This window comes from Dama dama, chromosome 3 (assembly GCF_033118175.1).
Source record: "Dama dama isolate Ldn47 chromosome 3, ASM3311817v1, whole genome shotgun sequence".
In the NCBI taxonomy this organism is placed as follows: Eukaryota; Metazoa; Chordata; class Mammalia; order Artiodactyla; family Cervidae; genus Dama; species Dama dama.
Window position 1 is genome coordinate 60,574,024 of NC_083683.1, and position 20,624 is coordinate 60,594,647.

The 20,624-nt window shown below is 41.4% G+C and overlaps 1 protein-coding gene across 2 annotated transcripts; it reads left to right on the plus strand.

Annotated features, from left to right (window-relative positions):
• The first annotated feature begins 1,101 nt into the window (after positions 1–1,101).
• On the plus strand, positions 1,102–6,470 carry IL22 (interleukin 22). 2 transcript variants are annotated; one of them, XM_061123188.1, is made up of 5 exons: positions 1,102–1,330; positions 2,337–2,402; positions 2,513–2,659; positions 3,583–3,645; positions 5,995–6,470. In XM_061123188.1, exons 1-5 carry the CDS (start codon positions 1,145–1,147, stop codon positions 6,100–6,102), a joined length of 570 nt encoding a protein of 189 aa, XP_060979171.1. In that variant the 5' UTR covers positions 1,102–1,144; the 3' UTR covers positions 6,103–6,470. The 2 variants fall into 2 exon arrangements, with proteins under 2 accessions (XP_060979171.1, XP_060979182.1); XM_061123199.1 differs by having other exon boundaries at positions 2,516–2,659.
• Positions 6,471–20,624: the final 14,154 nt, after the last annotated feature.

Consider the following 20,624-nt stretch of genomic DNA (forward strand, 5'->3'; position numbering starts at 1 on the left):
ATTCCTTCCCTTAGTAACAGATCAGTGCCCTTGTTCCCTGATCCCACCTCCTTGGGAAGGTTTCAGTTTTAGGTATTATTTAGAGGTCAATGTATTTTAATAAAAACCACCTGTAATCATTAAATTGCCAGATCCTCTTATTTAGACTTTCATGTATACAATAAAAAGTGTTATAAGGTTTTTGGAAATATTTTTGGGGACTTGTATGTTGTTTAGAATGAAGGCAGGTAAAATGAACTACTTGACTGTATTCTTAAAATACTTGCATGTTAAGAAAAATACTGATCAGATTGTTCAGCATTAATATTTTCAAGTTTAAATTGATATTGATTATAATTTAATGAAAAATTTAAGATATATTTACATCTACTGTAATCATTCAGCCACTTAAAAAATGCCATAGAATGGAAGAGGAAAATTATGTTAGCCAATCCTGCTACTTTTAAAATTTAAGTCTTCTTCAGCATTCAGCATATTTTTTTAAAAAGGACATAAAATTCTTTTTAAAAAATGAAATTGTCTCCAAGCTGACATTACTGCTTATTTTAAAGTAAAGGATATAGGTCCTTTTTGTTTGATCACCTCTAAGAGATAAGAATCTATGAAGCTGCTAGGAAAGTGAGTCCGTGACCAAAATGCTTACTCAGTACAGGAGATCAGAAAATTTTAAACTAAACCTGGAATCTACAAAGACAAAGCAGTCATTTTCTTTGAAAAGTATGTAGGGTTTAGAAACTTTCTGGGATTTGTCTGTAAAAGCACCCCCCGGGCCTAATAGTGACGTTTTAGGGAAATGCTGGCGTATCAAGGTAGGAAGGCTTGGAGGTGGTGCTCTGTGGGCTCCTATGGTGGTTAGGTAGTTCTCAGAAGACAGCACTGGAAATTAGATAATTGCTGATGTCATATTTTTCACACAGGCAATTTGGTGTCCTGGGGGCTATAAAAGCAGCAGCTTCTACTTTCCTATCACAAGCAGAAGCCTCCAGACAGGTAAGTCCTCCAACGAACTTGGCAGGATTGGCTTGCTGGGTCTGTTATTTCTGGATACTTAATTTTTTCCCTGGATGTTGATTTTGTTTCTTGTTCTCTTGATACCAGGTTCTCCCTCCCTAGCCACCCATCGCTCAGGTTTGCTTTGTCCACGATGGCTGCCCTGCAGAAATCCGTGAGCTCTGCCCTCGTGGCCGCGCTGGCCGCCGGCTGCCTCCTCATCCTGGCACTGTGCGCCCAGTGGGGAGCAGCTCTGCCCATCACGTCGCACTGTAGGCTCAACGAGTCTGACTTCCAGGAACCCTACATCATCAACTACACCTTCACCCTGGCCCAGGAGGTACTCATCTCAGCCTTTCTCTTTGCATCTTATCTACTTGGAACCTGAAGAGTTCTTAAAAGGTCTTCAGAGACCATCTCAGATCTTTAACAGATGAACATTTCTCTCTACTGGTATACCTGCCATCATTTTCTATGTCTCTTTTAAGACTTTTTGGAGATCAAGCTTTACCTCGAGACCTTCCATTTTGCCCTTTAGGATATGTACATTCAGTTTTACCCCAAAAGGAGCCATGTAGTAACCCATCTGACTGTTTATGGTTCCCCTTACTCCTCTAAGCATTCTTTTATTTTTTGAAGAGAAAGAAATTGACATGTTTTGAGCACTTACTATGTTATGAGCTCTATTCCAGGAGCTTTAAATCCATTCTTTTTTTTTTTTTACTGAAGTATAATTTGTTGACAGTATTATTTAAGTATTATTTAAGTTCCAGGTATACAGCATAGGGATCCACAATTTTTAAAGATTATTCTCCATTTATAGTTATTATAAAATATTGGCTATATTACCTATGCTGTACATTATACTTTTCTATCTTATTTTTTAATTTATTTTGAAGTATAGTTGGTTTACTGGGTCATGTTAGTTTCCAGTGTATAGCACACTGATTCAGGTCTATATATATGTATAAATATACATATATATATGTGTATATATATACATAAATATACATATATATGTGTGTATATATAATGTATGTATATTCTTTTATATATTCTTTCCTCTTATTGGTTATTGTAAAATATTGAGTATAGTTCCCTGTATTATATAGTAACTTCTTGTTAGCTATCTATTTTACACGTTGTAGTGTGTATATGTTAATCCCAAACTTCTAATTTATCCCTCCCCTCAGCCCCTGAGCATCATTTTAAGCCCATGTACTAAAGAATCCTTTCTTTAGTCTTCACAGTGCTGCTCTGGGAAGAGGGTTCAGAGGACAGCTCTACTTACAGACATTTCTTCTAGCTTTTTGATGTCCAGGCACTTACTCTTTCTTCTCTTCCAGGCTAGTTTGGCAGATAACATCACAGATGTTCGTCTCATTGGGAAAAAACTGTTCCAGGGAATCAATGTAAGCCATAGGCATGATGCCTAACTTGTGGTTACTTGGCGTGGTGGTGAGGATGGGCTGGGTCTTGTGGATGTCACCTCATCTGAGCTCTGCTGTTTCACTTTCACCAGCAGGTGACAAAACGCTGCTATCTGCTGAAGCAGGTACTGAACTTTACTCTTGAAGAGGTGCTGCTCCCCCAGTCCGATAAATTCCAGCCCTATATGAAAGAGGTGGTGCCTTTCTTCGCCAAGCTCAGCAAAAAGCTAAGCCAATGCGTAAGTTCTTCTCCAGCCTAAGTTCAATCCTCCCGGGTGCCTGCCTTTCCTCTTTCTTCTGTGTAGAACCCTCTTCCTTCCCACCCCAGTGTCCCTTCCGTGCTGGTAGTAACAGATGCCTCCGTCACACCATTACAGAAATCATTTGGCATCACAGCCTGTTTGTTTTTGCGTTAATTGAGTCCCATTTTTAGTTGATTGTGATGGGCAGGGTCTGAAAGACCACAAGAGGCTCATTTGTCCCTGGGAAAAAGCAATACGGACTATGTGAGATGAGAAAGGTGTTGGGAGCTGTAAGGAAAAATACCTATAGGTGCAAATGGATTCACTGAATATAAGTTGATGGAGGGAGGGGCTGGGAAAGAAGAAAGGGAGAAACAAGAAGATTTAATATTCGGCAGTGGGTGGGTGGATGAAAACTGCTGCCCTTTTGATAATGGAAGTGACAAAATCAGAGATGGGTGAGCTTGATGCCTCTGAATATTGAAAACTAAGAAAAATATTTTAGTGGAGTGGGCTGAGCAAAGGGGGCCTAGTATTTATTGAGGAGGACCCTGTTGACATAAGATGTTTTATGTAGGTTTCTTGTTCTGAGCCTGTGTTTTTGATGAGGTGCCGTTATGGTTTTATTCTTGACAGGATTTGCATAAACTGCTCCACACTTTCCACAAACTTCAACCTCAGTAGGGTTTCCCAAAGGTGAAGTCAGGTCCCGTGTAAGGGAAATGACTGGATTTTGGTGTCCCAGGGAATTGAAGAGGTCAGAAAATCTAGGTCACTATTGATATCTAGGTCGTTGTGGGCAAAATTGCTAAGAACTTTAATTCCAGGTGAATTGTAACATACTTCGGTTAGGAAGGCCGAGTTTCAAAAAGCTTCAGTACAACAATGTTAAACTTGTTACTCTCATTTCCATTTTGCAGCATGAATATGACAACCAGCACATCCAGAGAAATGTACAGAATCTGAAGAACACAGTGAGAAAGGTACTACTAACAACTATTAGTGCTAAATCATTTGATAGAAGAGACAAATATTGTTTTTCTTCCCTTTCTTTTCTTTTTTCTCCCACGTCATGATTTTTTACTTGACTCTCCTGCCATTGGGTTGATTATTTAGGTGCACATACATATAGATGTGTCTACATGTTTATAAGTCAGTTTCCAAATTTTTGCAAATTCTAGAACTGGCTGGGAACTTAAGTCATCTAATCTTGTCACCCATGTGCTAGGGATGGCCAGTGTGAGAGTCAGAATAGACTGCAGAACCTCTGAATCCCATCCAGGTCAGAAGTGCTCGATATTCCACTTAGTCTCATTAGTTCTTAGGGAAATTTAAGATACTGACTGATTCATTTAGTCTGAAGAAGCATTTGTTCAAAACCAGAAAACTGAGGAAAACTTTATTTGAAATAATTTTGAAGTCATTCACATGATGATGTAAAACTTGGAGAAATATACCTAGAACAGCCGTAACAGAAGCGCTGGACTTGCACATAGGATGAATTTCTGGAATGGTTGGTACTTATATTTAAGTATTAAAATACCCAGCAGCTATTGGTTTTAATTTAAAAGTGAGAGTGAATGACCCCCCCAGTTTCTTTTACACAGTTTCAAATAGAATGGAAATATTAATATTAGTAATGGGTTCATTGCAGGGAAATGAACGTCCACACTGGAAGCCCTCTTTCGTCCTCTTTCCTTGTCTATTCCTTCCCTCAACAATGCCCTAGTGAGCGTCTATCTGATATAGGTTAGTGTATATTTTGACAGAGAATGATATGGTCAGGTGGCCTATTTGGGGAAAAAGAACAACAGGGGAAGGCTGAACTCAGCTGCTGTGACTCATTCAAAAACCAGAGCTACCATGAGCAGCAGCAAAAGTGATGATTTGGCAAGCAGATAGAATTAAACCTCAGAAACAAGAAGGCTCTGGTTGATGGAATTTTCAGTAACAAGCGTAACCTCAATTCCCCCTTTTTTCCATCTTGATTTTTTTTAATAAAAAGTATCTCTTCCTGAATATGATTTAATGAACATTGTCAATGCCTTCCTTTGACAACTGAAGGATTTGTTGTTTTTCATCGTGAAGATAAATTCTCTTGTCATAGAATGATTAGCTAGACACAGAGGGCTGAATATTAGCGGGCCATAGCCAAGAAGTACTTTGCATTTCGGGTGTGAAAAATTCCTCATATGAGCTTACTTTGTTGTCTTTAGAAAAGTGGAGTGTGGGAGAGAAAAAGCTGATGTGGGAGAACAGAGATTTTAAAGCTCTTAATCCATTTTGAGGGAATTGACTTTCACATTAGCAATCAGATGCCATGTGGATGAATAGTTATGCCTTTTTTTTTTTTTTTTAACCCTGTAGTTACAGAAAGTATAGTGAGAGAGGAATATTATTCAGAGAAATCTCAGCATGCATAAACATTGGTCAGCACTGTGAAATGGGAGGGCATCTTGGGGGGATAGTAATCCCCTGTCAGTGAAGAAAAACAGAAAGCAGGCGGTAGCAGAACAGAGAACAGACTGCAGAATTCTTTATCATCTTGAGTGTCTTTGAGATAGTAAAAAAATACCTCTTATCATTGTGTCAAAGGAAGTATCGAAAGGCAGAAAGATGAAAGAAAGCAGGAAGAGAAAGCCCAAAATCTAGAGGACAGTGATGATTTAGGGTTGCTGTTTTCTTTGAAATAATCTTGAGCACATTTAATAGATTAGATAAGTTTCAGAGGAGGGGACTCAGACTTGTGTTCCCTCTCCCATGGGGTTTAAAAGACTCTTTTGCCTGCTACTTGGAAGGAGGAGGAAAGAAAGGGTGTTAGACTCTGTATCTGCCCTTTCACTGTTAAAGCAACTAGATAGGAGGCATTTGATATTTCCCCACAAAAGTGAAAACTTGTTTTCCCCCACCTTGGTCAAGAAAGTGGAAACAGAAAAAGTCCACATGTTTTGGTAAATGTGGTAGTTTTGATTCAAGACTATTGGAGTTGAGTGGTTATACTAACTGGTTGGTCACAGACAGTCATGGGGCTCAGAGGCAGGGCAAGGAGGGATGGGTGGTGCTTGGGTCCCCCAGATCCCAGCACAGTCTCTACCTGCTTGCTCTGGGTCAGCAGTGATTTAACATGTCAACCAGCTGAGACTGATGCCCATATGTGCCCTCTCAGATCAGGTCATATACTTTTGGAAAAGGGTATTATCACTAATCTTTTCTAAGAGGCTAAAACTTGGTTTCTGTTCCAACAACCTAACCATCTCATCTCTCTCTAATTTGTTTCTCTTTAGAAAACATGGTATAAATGCTGAAATACTTGTGTGTTCTTGTTTTCACAGCTTGGAGAGAGTGGGGAGATTAAAGTCATTGGAGAACTGAACTTGCTGTTTATAGCCCTGAGACGTGAATGTGCTCAAGTAGAACAAGGCTGGAAAATGGATTACTAACCTTTCTCACCTGTTAAACAATAAGATCCCCTGAGGTTTTCTTTTATCAAAAGGAAAAGGGGAAGCCAAACTCCATAGTCCTGTGTAAATTCTAAAAAAACCCTGGCTTAGCTTCAAAATGAGAACGATGTCACTTGTATCCATAAGATCAGAAGCTAGACCTTCCAAGCATATTAATAACTTTTTATTGTAGTCAGTGTTTTATACACAGAAATTTAACTATTTCCCCACAAAAAAGATTACTTTGTCTCTTTAGAAAAAGCCCCTAAATAACTTTATTTCCATAATCAATACTTTATATTTATGAATTAATTTATTGTTATAAGTACATGTCTTATTATTTATGTCACTTTACTAATATGGGTTTATTTATGGAAGCATTATAAGATATTTCTACTTAATCATAAGGTTAATAGTAATATTTATGATAATAATTATGGAGCTATGTTTATTTGGTCTCAATAAACACATCGATATCCTAAATCTTGTGGCTTTGTGACTTTTTTCCCCTTTACTGTTTTCACTACCATCATCACCATCATCATCATCATGTAATCATTCCTATTTGCTAAATGGGCCCAAAAGCTGTATAAATGAGTTTATTCCTGACTCTAAGCAAATGAGGTGCTATTATTATTATCCCCTTTTACTGCTGAGAAAACCGAATCAGAAACATGTTTAAAATATTGTGTCACTATGAGTAGTTGAAACTTTTCAAGCTAGTTCTATCTGATTTCTAGGGGATCTTCTGTATTACCTATATAGATTTATTGTGTTGATTCAGCATGTGATTCTGAAAGTAAAAAGGTAAGAAATTTAAAAGAATTCATCTGCATCATTAGCAGTTTGTGGATAAAAGAAAAGAGTGATGCTGGAGGAGAAATACATATTGCCTCTGTTGATATAGATGAACTGCTTTGTGGCTCAGAGGATAAAGCGTCTGCCTGCAATGTGGGAGACCCGGGTTCGATCCCTGGGTTGGGAAGATCCCCTGGAGAAGGAAATGGCAACCTACTCCAGAATCCCATGGACAGAGGAGCCTGGCGGGCTACAGTCCACGGGGTCGCAAAGAGTCGGACGCGACTGAGTGACTTCACTTCTGAGCCTCTTAGGCAGGGCATCCTCCAGTTTGCCTGTGAGTCAGGAAGGAAAGGGGAAGCTGATTGAGTTTGGGGCGTCTCATCTGCTAGTGGAGCTTAGCCCTGATAGAGAAGTCTTGTGAGTGGAAGATGAAACACACATGAGGGCAAAAGCTGGACGTATGAAGATTTGTGCAGCAGTACAGAGAAGAGAGTAGAGATGAAAGTTGGACTAGTTCTGTCTAGAAGAATGGAGAAACAACACCAGCACTGAAGCTTGTATAGGTCTTTCCATAGAAGGTGAAAGTCGGTGGTCAGCAGTCTCAAATGCGTTCTTCTCCAAAAAACCAGGAACTATTCTACAGGGCACTCACCAATTGTTTGCCAAGCTCCTGAAGGATGAGGTCAAGACTGGTGATGATTAAGATATAGAGGGCAAAGAAGTGGTTACCTGTGGGGAGAAGGGCCAGAAGAATAAGACATAAAAACTACTAGGTATAAAATAAGCTACAAGGATATATTGTACAGCATGGGAAACACAGTGGATATTTTATAACTATGAATCAAGTATAACCTTTAGAAACCATGAATCACTATATCATACACCTGTAACTTATATAATGTTGTATAGCAACTATACTTCACTTGAAGAAAAAGACTGATGGTGATTGTGAACACATATGTAAATTGCACATTCACTTGTGGATAAAGAAGAGTTAATACTTTTGGTATTGGCTCCAAATGCTGAAAGGTACCGAAGCTAAGCTTCCAGGATGATGGGATGAGAATTATTTATGGGTTAAGCTGAGTTTTAGGACTCTTTTCTCTCTTCTTCCAAATAAGTCTCAGGGGGATTCCCTGGTGGCTCAGATGGTAAAGCGCCTGTCTGCAATGCGGGAGACCTGGGTTTGATCCCTGGGTTGGGAAGATCCCCTGGAGAAGGAAACAGCAGCCCACTCCAGTACTCTTGCCTGGAAAATCCCATGGACAGAGGAGCCTGGTAAGCTACAGTCCATGGGGTCGCAAAGAGTCAGGCATGACAGAGAGACTTCACTAACGACTTGAGAAAAATTTGCACTTGTTTTTGACCAATATTCTAGAAATCAAGCCATCCGTGGAAGAATACCTTTAAGATTGGATTCACAGATACTTCCATCCTATGACAAAGAGTCTGAAATGAAGAGATTTAAAAATTCTGAATGGAAATGGATATAAGGAATAAGGTGCCAGGATCCTGTCCAAGTCTGGAGGGCAGTTCTGGAAATGCGACAGTGACGTGAGATAGTCCGAATTCCTCATGGGGAATCTTGACATAATCACTGGCAGTTGCTGTAGCAACTCTTCTATTTTTTTGGCATCAGCGGCAGTGGCTAGCACTTGGCTGGTACTATTGGCATATGGCTCGTTCTTGGCACTGGCAGAAGCCTTGGGTGTCTACTTCCCCAGCAGCAGATGGCAGCATTCAGGTATTTAAGAAGACTAATCCTGTGAGCTTGTATGAGACACAAGCTCCCTGACACCCTAACCAGCATTTAGGATTGAGGAGATGCCCCTTGAGGGTTTCAAGTGTGGGAAGACTTGATATGACTCACGACTGTTGGGTGGAGAATAGTTCTAGGAGCGGTAAGAATAGAAACAAGGCCAGTGCAATCATTGGAGGGGCACCCAAAGCTGGTGCTGTGGGACAACCCAGAGGGTTAGGGTGGAGAGGGAGGTGCGAGGGGTGTTCAGGATGGGAGGTACACATGTATACCTGTGGCCAATTCATGCTGATGCATGGCAAAAACCATCACACTATTGTAAAGTAGTTATCTTCCAATTAAAATAAATGAATAAATTTTTTTTAAAGGAAAATGGTGATTGAACTGAAATAGATGAGGTTAGAGCCAGAGTGTGCCTGTGTGTGAGTGCGATTCAGTGACTTGGTGGCCTGGGACATAAGAGCTGTGTCTGGATCAGATTCACGAACAGGAAAAGTGAGCCTTTAGTTTTTTTCCTGTCCCTTCATTTACACTAGAATATTCAGTAGCATGCAGTGCTTCATATAGGAATGATGATAAAGACAGTGATTTTTGTACTGAAAGGAGGTTAAGATTTCAAGATTTGAGTGCAGACACTTAAATCAAATGAGGAGAATGCAGTGTTACCAAGGTTGAAAGCCAGGGTCCTATTGTCCCCGAGGCAACCCCCAGCATAGTGACTTTATCTTTAAAATCTACTTCAAGGAATGCTTACTGTTGTTGACAAAACAGCTAGACAAGTCTGGAATGCTGTTGTTGTGCATCATGCTAAGTCATGTCTGACTCGTGACCCCATGGACTGTGGCCTGCCAGGCTCCTCTCTCCATGGGATTCTCCAGGCAAGAACACTGGAGTGGGTTGCCATTTCCTTCTCCAGGGATCTTCTTGACCCAGGAATTGAACCTGAGTCTCCTGTGTCTCCTGCATTGCAGGCGGGCTCTTTACCCTCTGAGCCATCGGGAAAGCCCAGACGAGGCTGGGATGACTGATCCTAATTGCCAGGATGAAACTGTATTACTGCTACACCCTGTGGGTGAGGTAGACTGTAACTGGGCCAAAGAGCTTCACTTGATTGTCTTGCCAACTTGCCCAACAGTCTGGTCAATAAAAAACTGCCTCAACCCCAAAAAGACAGGATCCTCAAGACCTCCATTTCTGTAGGAATGAGGTTTAGTCCCTTTATCAGGTGAAGGACCGCATGCAATGAAGGGGCAGGCAGAAGGTAAAGGGAATGGGTGGTGGAAGAAGGAATTCATGATTATTAAAGTCCTGTGAACAGCTATAAGTGTAGGAATTATAGTAAATATGGTTTCTGTTAATTCATTCTTTGTCCTCTTTTCTCCTCCTCCCTCCTCTCTTACATGAAGAGTACTAAAGAGGGCTGAAATTTCAGTTTTCAGGTGGGACTATGACCACACCGACATCCTCCATATAATGTTGTTGATGAGATTCTGAGTATTTTCTGTGCCGGAGACAAGCATTTCTCATCTGAACAAAGACAAGAGTGGGAGCTGAAGAAATGAGGAATGGGTTGTGCTACTTTGGCCCTCCAGATCCATCATCTGTTCTTCCCCACTCTGCTTTGTCTCCAGAGAAATCGACATACATGAATTGCTCCCTATACGTCCTGACTTTCTGGATTTTGGTTACATTCGGTAAGTGAAATAAGTTAGGAAGGAGACTGAAAGAAGACAATACAGTTAAAATACATATTCCTCTGGAACCCTCCAGCCAAGTTGCCTTGCAGGTTGGTTGTCTACTTCTACCCAAAACCTCAGCTCATGCAGACAGCTCTCGTCCTTGTAATTCTCCTTCCTAGATCTGGAAATTGCTCTCAATCCTGGTCCCTAATGGGCTTCCAGCTATTGTTAGCTTTGGGGCAGCACACTACTTCTTTACAGGGTTCCTTAAACTCTCTTCACACCTTAAAAAAGTAAATCCCTTATTAAACTCTTTTTCAAACACAATATTGTAAATCAACTGTACATCAACAAAAAAATTTTTTTAAACATAAATTAGTTCAACCGCTATGGAAAACATATGGAAGTTTCTTAACAAAGCTTAAAATTGCCATATGATCCAGCAATCCTACTCCTGGACATTTACCTGGAAGAGATGAAAACTCAATTTGAAAAGATGTATGCACCCTAATGTTCATAGCAACACTTTTTACAATAGCCAAGACATGGAAACATCCCAAGTGCCCATCAACAGATGATTTGTTTAAGAAGCTGCAGTATATATATATATATGCAATGGAATATTACTCAGCCATAAAAAGAATGAAACATTGCCATTTGCAGCAACATGAATGGACCTAGAGATTATTGTACTAAATTATATAAGTCAGGAAGAGGAAGGGCAAATATATGGTATCACTTAGATGTGAAATCTAAAAACAGTACAAATGAACCCAAACACAAAACAGAAACAGATCAAAAGACATAGAAGACAAAACTTATGGTTACCAAGGAGAAATGGAAGGAGAAGAGTAACAAACGAAGTATGGGATTAATGATACACACTACAATATATAGAATAGATAAGCAACAAGGAGTTACTGTATAAGTTGTAATAACCTATAGTGGAAAATAATATGAAATATCTATATCTGTCTCGTGTGTGTATGTGTGTGTGTGCGCTCAGTCATGTCCAACTCTTTGTGACCCCCATGGACTGTAACCCTCCATGCGCCCCTGTCCATGGAATTTTTCAGCAAGAATGGGTTGCCATTTCCTGCTCCAGGAGATCTTCCCAACCCAGGGATCGAACCTGCATCTCTTGTGTCTTCTGCATTGGTAGGCGGATTCTTTACCACTGCATCACCTAGGAAGTCCATATCTATCTATGTCTATATATCTATCTATCTATCAACTGAATTACTTTGCTGTGTACTTGAAACTAACACAATATCATAAATCAACTATACGTCAATTAAAAGAACAACTCCTTTCCATTACCCAGCTTGAGTATGTTTTCCACTGGGATTCTGACCTATATATCTCTGTTCTCTCTTCTGTTCTCCTCCCAACTCCCACCCAGTAGCAGGATGGAGTCTACTAGTTTAGATATTATTATTATTATTATTTTTTTACAATAAAGGGCTTCCCTGGTGACTCAGCTGGTAAAGAATCCTCCTGCAAAGTGGGAGACCTGGGTTCGATCCCTGGATTGGGAAGATCCTCTGGAGAAGGGAAAGGCTACCCACTCCAGTGTTCTGGCCTGGAGAATTCCATGGACTGTATAGTTCATGGGGTCACAAAGAGTGGGACATGACTGAGAGACTTTCACTTTCACTTTCATGGACAATAAATAAATAAAGCCAGTTTCTGGCATATCTAAGTTGTGGAAATGTATGACTCTACAATGAAGCAAAATAGAAAGCAGTGGTTTCTAAAATAAAAATACTTTTTAATTAAAAAAAAAAACCCCTATTTCCACAATAAATTTCTCCATGGGAAAGAGAGGCATTTGGGTCAATATGCAGCATTACCTGAAGTACCTAAAAGGCTTTCTTCTCCCTTTTGGTCCAGGAGTACTCTTACTCCTTTCTGCTGAGCGCCCCCCAGCTTCTCCCTGCTGCTTCCACACCCGGCACATGTGAACCCCGTCGAAGTCAGTATTGTGCGCACTAGAGGACGGGAGAGCTATTACACCCAAAGCATCCTGACTCCTCTCCGCTTTGTGTTTTGGTTGATTCTCTTTTGTGTGACCCTTCCTTCAACTCTTTTCTTGTTACAGCTGCTAAGGATGTTCAGCAAGAATGCCTGTCTGAGTCACAGTGCCTCCCTTATTTCAGTGGGGTTTAAATGTCTGGCTCATTCTCTGATTCATTCCTTCAAAATGACATATATGTACACACACACACATTCATGCTAAGTTGCTTCAGTCATGTCTGATTCTGTGTGATCCAATGGGCTGTAGCCTGCCAGGCTCCTCTGTCCATGGGATTCTCCAGGCAAGAATACATCATTGGGTTGCCATGCCTTCCTCCAAGGGATCTTCCCGACCCAGGGATCGAACCCACACTGGCAGGCATGTTCTTTACCACTCGCGCCACCTGGGAAGCATATAGTCAGACACGATTTAGGGACTAAACTATAGCAGTGTTCCAGGCACTATTTCAGATGGTGAGCGAAACAAACAGACGTGAAAGGAGACGGAGTGCTCAGAGGAAGATCTGAGGTCCCTAGTGTGGCTGGAATACAGATTGTGAGGGCAGATGCATGAGGTACCAGGGCTGAGCCAGTTCCTTACTAGAATCTAAGCTCTGTGAGGGTTAGTATTTTGGTTCGTTTTGCTTATCATCTGGAATATCGCCTGTTGTTGTGTAGTCCCTAAGTCATGTCCGACTCTTTGTGACCCCATAGATGACAGCCTGCCAGGCTCCTCCATCTATGGGATTTCCCGGGCAAAAATACTTCAGTGGGTTGCCTTCTTTCTCTAGGGGATCTTCCCAACCCAGGGATCGAACCCACATCTCCTACATTGGCAGACGGATTCTTTACCATGGAGCCACTTGGGAAGCTAATATGTATATAAATTAATACTGCCTATCTTATGGATAAGATCTGCTATGATCAGCAGAATAGTATATATATATATATATATGGCATTTTGAAGGAATTAACAAATACATTGATTCAGACAGAATCCCTGGAAGGCACTAGAATCAAAAACAAATTTGTGGGAATAAGAGACCTCTCATTAGCTGGTTCCTGCTAATGAGAACACCCAGGCTGGTAAAACCAAAACACAGATGCATTTAACTGCAGTAAAGTGAACAGCTGGTGTGTGGGAGAGAAAGACACAGAAGAAAAAGCAGTAGCTAGCATCCCCCAGCACAGAGCTGCATGAGAGGTTCACATCAAGTCTAGATGCTCAGCTGATCCGATCCTCCTACGCGTCTGGTTTGGTTGCAGAGGACAGACAGGAAACAATATCGAAGGCGGAAGGGGAGCCCACCGTGGCCTCTGCAGATCTTAGAGGTAAAAGGAGAAGATAAAGAGCTGCTTGTGGCTGCCCAACATAGCTTAGAAGTGGGTCGAGCTGCCGAGGCAGAGTTTGTTATCTTTAGGTCAGCACCCAAATTTCTTTCTCCTTCCTCCTTAGAGCCCTGACTGTCTTTTGGTCTTCTCTCACCTCACCGAGTGTTCCGTGATGATGATGGGAGTGTAATGAGTAATCCAACAGTATTTATTGAGCTCATACTATATGCTAGTCGATATTTATTAATAGAGTCAGAGTAACTGCAATGACCAAGCAGAAAAAAATTCCCTGCCCTGATAGAGCTTAGATTTTAGCAAAAGGAGATAAATAGTAAACAAAATATATAAATGAAAGGCCTGTTAGATAATGATGAGAGATTTGGAAAAAATAAAACAGAAAAAAGAGACGGAGAAGCTGAGGGTAGGGTCCTCTAATTCTCCTTAGGGTATTGTATTAGAGCGCAAAGGCTGCCATAACACAGTAGTACACAGGCCGAGTGGCAGTTCTGGAGATGAAGTCTGACCTCCAGATGTCAGCAGGATTGGTTCCTTCTGAGGCCTCGCTCCTTGGCTTACAGACGGCCGCCTTCTCTCTGTGTCCTTACATGGTCTTTCCTCTGTCTATGTGTGTGCATGCTAAGTCGCTTCGGTTGGGTCTGACTCTGTGTGACCCTGTGAACTACAGCCTGTGATGCTCCTCGTCCCACCAGCGCCAGCAGGGAAGCCCTCGTCCACGTATGATCGTTGTCTTAGTCGCTCAGTCATGTCCTACTCGGAGAAGGCAATGGCACCCCACTCCAGTCCTCTTGCCTGGAAAACCCCATGGATGGAAGAGCCTGGTAGGCTGCAGTCCATGGGGTCGCAAAGAGTCGGACATGACTGAGTGACTTCACTTTAACTTTTCACTTTTCTGCATTGGAGAAGGAAATGGCAACCCACTCCAGTGTTCTTGCCTGGAGAATCCCAGGGACGGGGGAGCCTGGTGGGCTGCCGTCTATGGGGTCGCACAGAGTCGGACACGACTGAAGCGACTTAGCAGCAGCAGCGGCAGCACGTCCTACTCTTTGTAATTCCATGGACTGTAGCCCTCCTCTGTCCATGGCATTCTCCAGGCAAGGATGCTGGCGTGGGTAGCCTTTCCCTTCTCCAGGGGATCTTCCTGACCTAGGGATTGAACCTGGGTCTCCTGCATTGCAGGCAGATTCTTTACCATCTGAGCAGGCAGATTCTTTACCATCTGAGCCACCAGGGAAGAATCCTCTATGTACGTCTGTGTCCTAATTTCTTTTTATGAGGTCATGAGTTTCATTGAATTAGGGCCTGCCCAGACAGGTAATTAACTTGACTACTCTTTTTAAAAAACTTTTTTATTTTGTATTGGGTTATAGCCAATTAAGCAACAATGTTGTGATAGTTTCAGGTGAACAAAGGGACGCAGCAATGCATGTACGTGTATCCATTTCCCCCAAAACTCCCTCCCATCTAGGCTGCCGCATAACATTACCTCTTTAAAGGCCGTACCTCCAAATACAGCCGTGTTCTGGGGTGCTGGGGGTTAGGACTTCAACATGTGAATTTTGGAGGGACAAAGTTTAGCCCCTTAACGGATATCCTAGGAAAGACCAGCTGGGAAGGTGATATTTCAACAAAGACTTGAAAGACTTAGAAGAGCTGGCCATATAGATATCTAGGGGGGAAAGCATTTCAGGCAGAGGGAATAGCCAGTGTAAAGACTCTGAGATACAGGCATTTTGGTGAGTTTGAATGGAGGTGTCGTGGCTAAAGAGGTGTGTGGGGTGGTGGGGGTGCGGGGGAAATAGGAGGAAAAGAATCCCAGAGGAAAAAGAGAATAGCAAATCAGGCCCGTCGGCCATTGAAAGGATTTGACTTTTACTCTGACTGTGAGAGGAAGTCCTTAAGGGAGCAGTCAGGCTGCTAGTGGCCTGCAAGTTGAAGTTCAAGTGCGTTGCTTAGTCTGAGTAGAATCTATCAGACACTTATGCTGCCTGCCCCAGAACCTCAGGGACGAGGAGATGGACAGACGATAAACACATTTGGATGGAAAGGGTACATCTATTTCTAGGACTGTCACTGCTGCAATTTCTAAACTCTGTCTCAATTCTCGTGGTTATTAATGTCAACCTTCTTTCTGATGCACTTAGAAAATGAGTTAGAACGGCTATTTTTTAAGCCACGTGCTTTGATAAAACTTTGGAGGAGGCTCGGATTGATGTATCGCGGTATGTCCTTTTTCTCTCTTTTCTTCTTCTGGGCTATTGGTGAGGGGGACAGTGGCAGAGGTGTTATTTGTCTCATCCCATTTGCAGTGGGTTATTATACGAAATCTGCTTATGACTTCTTTTCTATTTTGAAATCATGGCTAGGGTACTATATTTTTTGCAGGTTTTATGGATGTCATGCCTTTCATCGCCAGAGAACAAATGACCGATATGTACCCTACCAACTTGTCAAAACTGAAAACGCTAAGGAAACCAACACCTACACAGCTATTGCTGTGCTGTGTCCGACTCTTTAATGACTTCATGGGGGTAGCCTGCCAGGCCCCTCTGTCCATGGGATTTACCAGGCAAGAATACTGGAGTGGGTTATCATTTCCTTCTGCAGGGGATCATTCTGACCCAGGGATCGAACCTGAAGTTGAACCCACATTTCTGCATTTCCTGCATTGGCAGGTGGATTCTTTACCCCTGAGCCACCAGGGAAGCCCTTCAAAGCTATGTGATACTGCCTAATAGCTATTGGAATGGAAAATACTTTTTTTTTGTATTGGTGTGCTTGTTTTTTCTCACGCTGTCCATCAAAAGATCTTGAACTCAATCATACATCATGTTTATTTATTAATCTGGAATCAACATGGTGCAGTGGAAACACCATTGGATTTGCTGTTCAAAGACATGGGTCAAAGCCCAGGTTGCTGCTTCCTGTCTTTGCACCTTCAACTAGTCATTTAACTTCTTTCAGTCTCAGCTCTCTTACCTGTAAACCAAGAAAAAACAAGACTTCCTTCACCTTTTTTAGAAGTACTGGGAAGATCAAGTAAAGGAAAATATTTATGATTAGATATTATTAGACATAAGATTAGATATTCCTACAGTGAATTATGCAAGGGTTATAAAATATCACAAAGATTTGTTTTATTATTCCTTACATTTTTTCCTCTTGTTCCTTTTCCCTTAGCTCACTGTTTTCCCATCTCCTGTTTTCTGTGGTGTCCACCACAGCCTCTGACACTCCTTGCATCCTGCTCTCCAGTGTGGAGGGAGCCCACACACGGAGTGGAAAACACGTGCACTTTGGAGTCTCACAAACATGGGTGGAATTCTCTGTCTTTTTGAACTGAGTGTCACCAGGCATGTGATTCAACTTCCCCGGACCTCAGGTTTTTTCTCTGCAAAAGGGAGCAATATCAGATGCTCTAAGACTAACTACATTCTCAAGTATAATGGGAAGTATTTAGTTATACCCTGAACTTTAGGATATAAAAACGTTCTTCTCCCAACAACCTCCAATAAGCTTGGGGGATGACAAGCACTCAGTTTAAGAACCTAGTGAATGAATGAATGAATGAATGATGAAGGGTGAAAACATAGAATACCAGCTGCCTAACACAAGGCCTGGAACATAGGCTGAGACCCTCAGTGAATTTCCTTGCTGTTTCTTCCTTATGCTGCTCATGTGTCCAACCTCAATAGCCCTCTTTCTTCCGTGCAGACCATTGACAGCACTCTTCTTACCCTCTCTAACCTGTTCTCATCCATCCCTATAAGGATGTAAATATAAGATAAACAGGTTTCTTGGATGGTTCAGTAAAGCAGGACCACCATTTCTGAGGGGACAAAAATCAAGCTATCATTGTACTGAACAAATTTTCTATCTATAACTATTTCATGTCTATATCTTCTGACTCTATCCTGGGAAAAACATTGGATTTCAGTGTTTTTTGTTTTTTGTTTGAATGACTGGTGTAAATAGATCTATTTGCTTCTTATTCACGTCTGTGTTGATTTCAGGATTTATGATCCTGAGAATCATACCAATCTTTGAGGTCATTAAACATCATATATTAACAAATTTAAGATGCAATATATTGGGAGTTGCAGTATTCTTTCATTTACCATGGAGAGAAAGGAAAAGAACATGTTGCTGAATAAACTACAATGCAATGCTTTCTTAACTTTTAGCATGTGGCTGTTGCTTTGCAAGAAAATATGTATTTTTGGTCATTCCTCCAAAGACAAATATTTACTTCTCTAATATCAGATTTGTAGTCCACTGTTGCTCTGCGCCTTCCTATAAACACATTAACTTTAGTGTCAAGGCCAAATCATAGGGTAACCTCTCCAAAGGCATTTGAACAGCACTTAAGCTCAATACCCACAGTAATAGCCACACACACAGTTCAACTAGAGTGATGATGTCATTAGAAAGAGACAACTGTACAGACTCTGATTCAGTGATGTCATTTTAAGACTCCATGTATTAGAAAACAGGCTAGGATTTCAGAGATATTAACATGTGAAAACAAAGTGTCTTAGAGTCAACAAAACGATTTAGCAAATTAAAAATCCCCATTTTTTTTCCCTCCTACAGAGGAGCAGATGCACCATTGAGGACTCAAAATGAGCTGTGATTCTCTGCAGGAGCCGGTGAGCTCATTTTGCTTATTGGACAAGTTTGACCAGCAGGCTGCTAGCTGCTAGCATTCTTCTGGGTGGGAAGGGACTTAAATTTCAAGGGAAATGGCTGTCATGTTGGCCTTTAGGAACTGGGGCATTCATTGTGCACTGGGGCAGACAAAGTGTTTGAATGTTCTCTTGTATATTATGTAGGAGTGGCAGCCTTAAAATATTCACTTTATTGGTCCTAGTCTGCCCTCTGGGTGTGTGTGGGATAAATGGGACTCGTCAAGTCCACACATTCTGAAATGCTGTGAGATCATTGTTCATCCTTCCCTTTTCTCATTTTCTTCAACCGTTTCTCAGAGCTTCTCAAGGCTTTTAATGAACTTGAACATTATTCAGAGCATTACACATGCATTTTGCATATTTGTGTTTAGTACCCCCTGCCCCTACTTCCAGTTTGTATGTTGAAACCTAGACACCAAGGTGATGGTGTTTTGGAGAGGTAATTTGGTCATGAAGGCAGAGCCGTGGTGAACGGGATTCCTGCCTTTAAAGAAGAGGTTGCAGAGAGCTCCTTCACTCCTTCCACCATGTGAGGACACTGTGAGAGGCTGGCATCTGCAACCCAGGACAGAACCCTTCCTAGAATGGGACCATGCTGGCACACTGATCTTGGACATCCAGCCTGAAGAACTGTGAGGAATAAATTTCTGTTCTTTGAAACCTACCCAGTCTTGTTAGAGCACCTGAATGGACTAAGACGTATTTATTATTTGAAAAATAATAATGCAGTAGCTACCACTTTCAAAGAGCTGCTATAGCTGGCATTGTGCTAACCAGTCTATTCATACTGTTGTATTTTTTGCTCATGATAACCCTTTGCGGTAGGTATAATTATTGTCCTGCTTTAACAATGACACAAACTGAAGCTTAGAGAGGATTAGCAACTTTCCCAATGCCTTAACTAATGAGAAGTGGATCTGAGTTTCAAAACCGAATCTCCTTGTAATTAACAGCAATTTTCATACAAGTCTGTAGAAGAAAATTGTGGATATAATAAAAATAAATCCAAATGAGCAGAAACTTCTCTTTTAAATTGATACCCGAAGGACATTGTGTACTTCTTCTAATGGTTCTTCTACTGTTTAGGACACTTTTGGAGCCCCCCTTGGGAACTGTCTTCAGGATCTGCGCTTTGAGTACCCTGTTCAAAGGGATGATCACTATCCATCCTGTGAGGTCAGGTTTGACTCTTTAATGCACTCTAACGAGGCAGGTCTGCTGACTAAGGTGTAGGATGACTGTGATCACTGGGGTGACACAATTTTCAGTCATGAAAAGACTGGTTTTCTTAAGTTGGCTGAAACCTAAAGCAGAAGCACCCTTGGGATATATATGATCTTTCTTGGATCATGAGGATTTGAGAGACATAAGATATTTATGGAAATGCAACTATCAGAGGTCAAAAAAGCAGCAACCCTGCTGACTGTCAATATTAGCAATTGGAGTTGCATGTATGTTTTGTTGGTGCGAATCAGGCCCCCAGATTTTAGGTGCTCAAGGCAGTGTATGGCTCCTGGCAGAATTCGATGTGGTGTTTTTATTGCAGGAGGCTATACAACTGGGTAGACTTTAGGCTTGGTGGCCATGTATAAGTCCCTGTTGTCCTATGTCTACCCACTCAGTGTGTTAATCCCATGCCTGCTGAAAGCATTTGGGGTTTTGATTCCTAATGTTAACACTCTTTTGTCTAAAAGAACTTTGAACAGTATCACTCTGCTTGAAAAAAAAAAACAACCAGAACCAAGAAACGCATAAGATATTTCACATCCAGTTCCAACATCCTTTAAGCTACTCCCAGTTAAAAACTCAAAGCTGGTGCACTGGGACGACCCTGAGGGATGGCATGGGGAGGGGGTTGGGAGGCAGGTTCAGGATGGGGACACATGTACACCCATGGCTGATTCATGTCAGTGTACGGCAAAACCACTACAATATTGCAAAGTAATTAGCCTCCAACTAAAATAAATAAATTAATTAATTAAAAAAACCCCCAAAACCCAATTCTTCCTTTTCCCGAACTCGTATTAAACTTCAGTAAACTTCACTTTGCACTCCTGGTCATCAGTCTTCTGGTAGGTCTTTGGGAAGAATTCTCATCTCATTTCAGATGAGCAGAGGTACTGCTCATTAATTAGCAGAGGGACTCCTATGGAAATGACATTTGGGTTCTCCAAAGAGATCCACTTACTTTAAAAAAAAAAACTAATCTTGTTTTATTTCTTTTAAGTC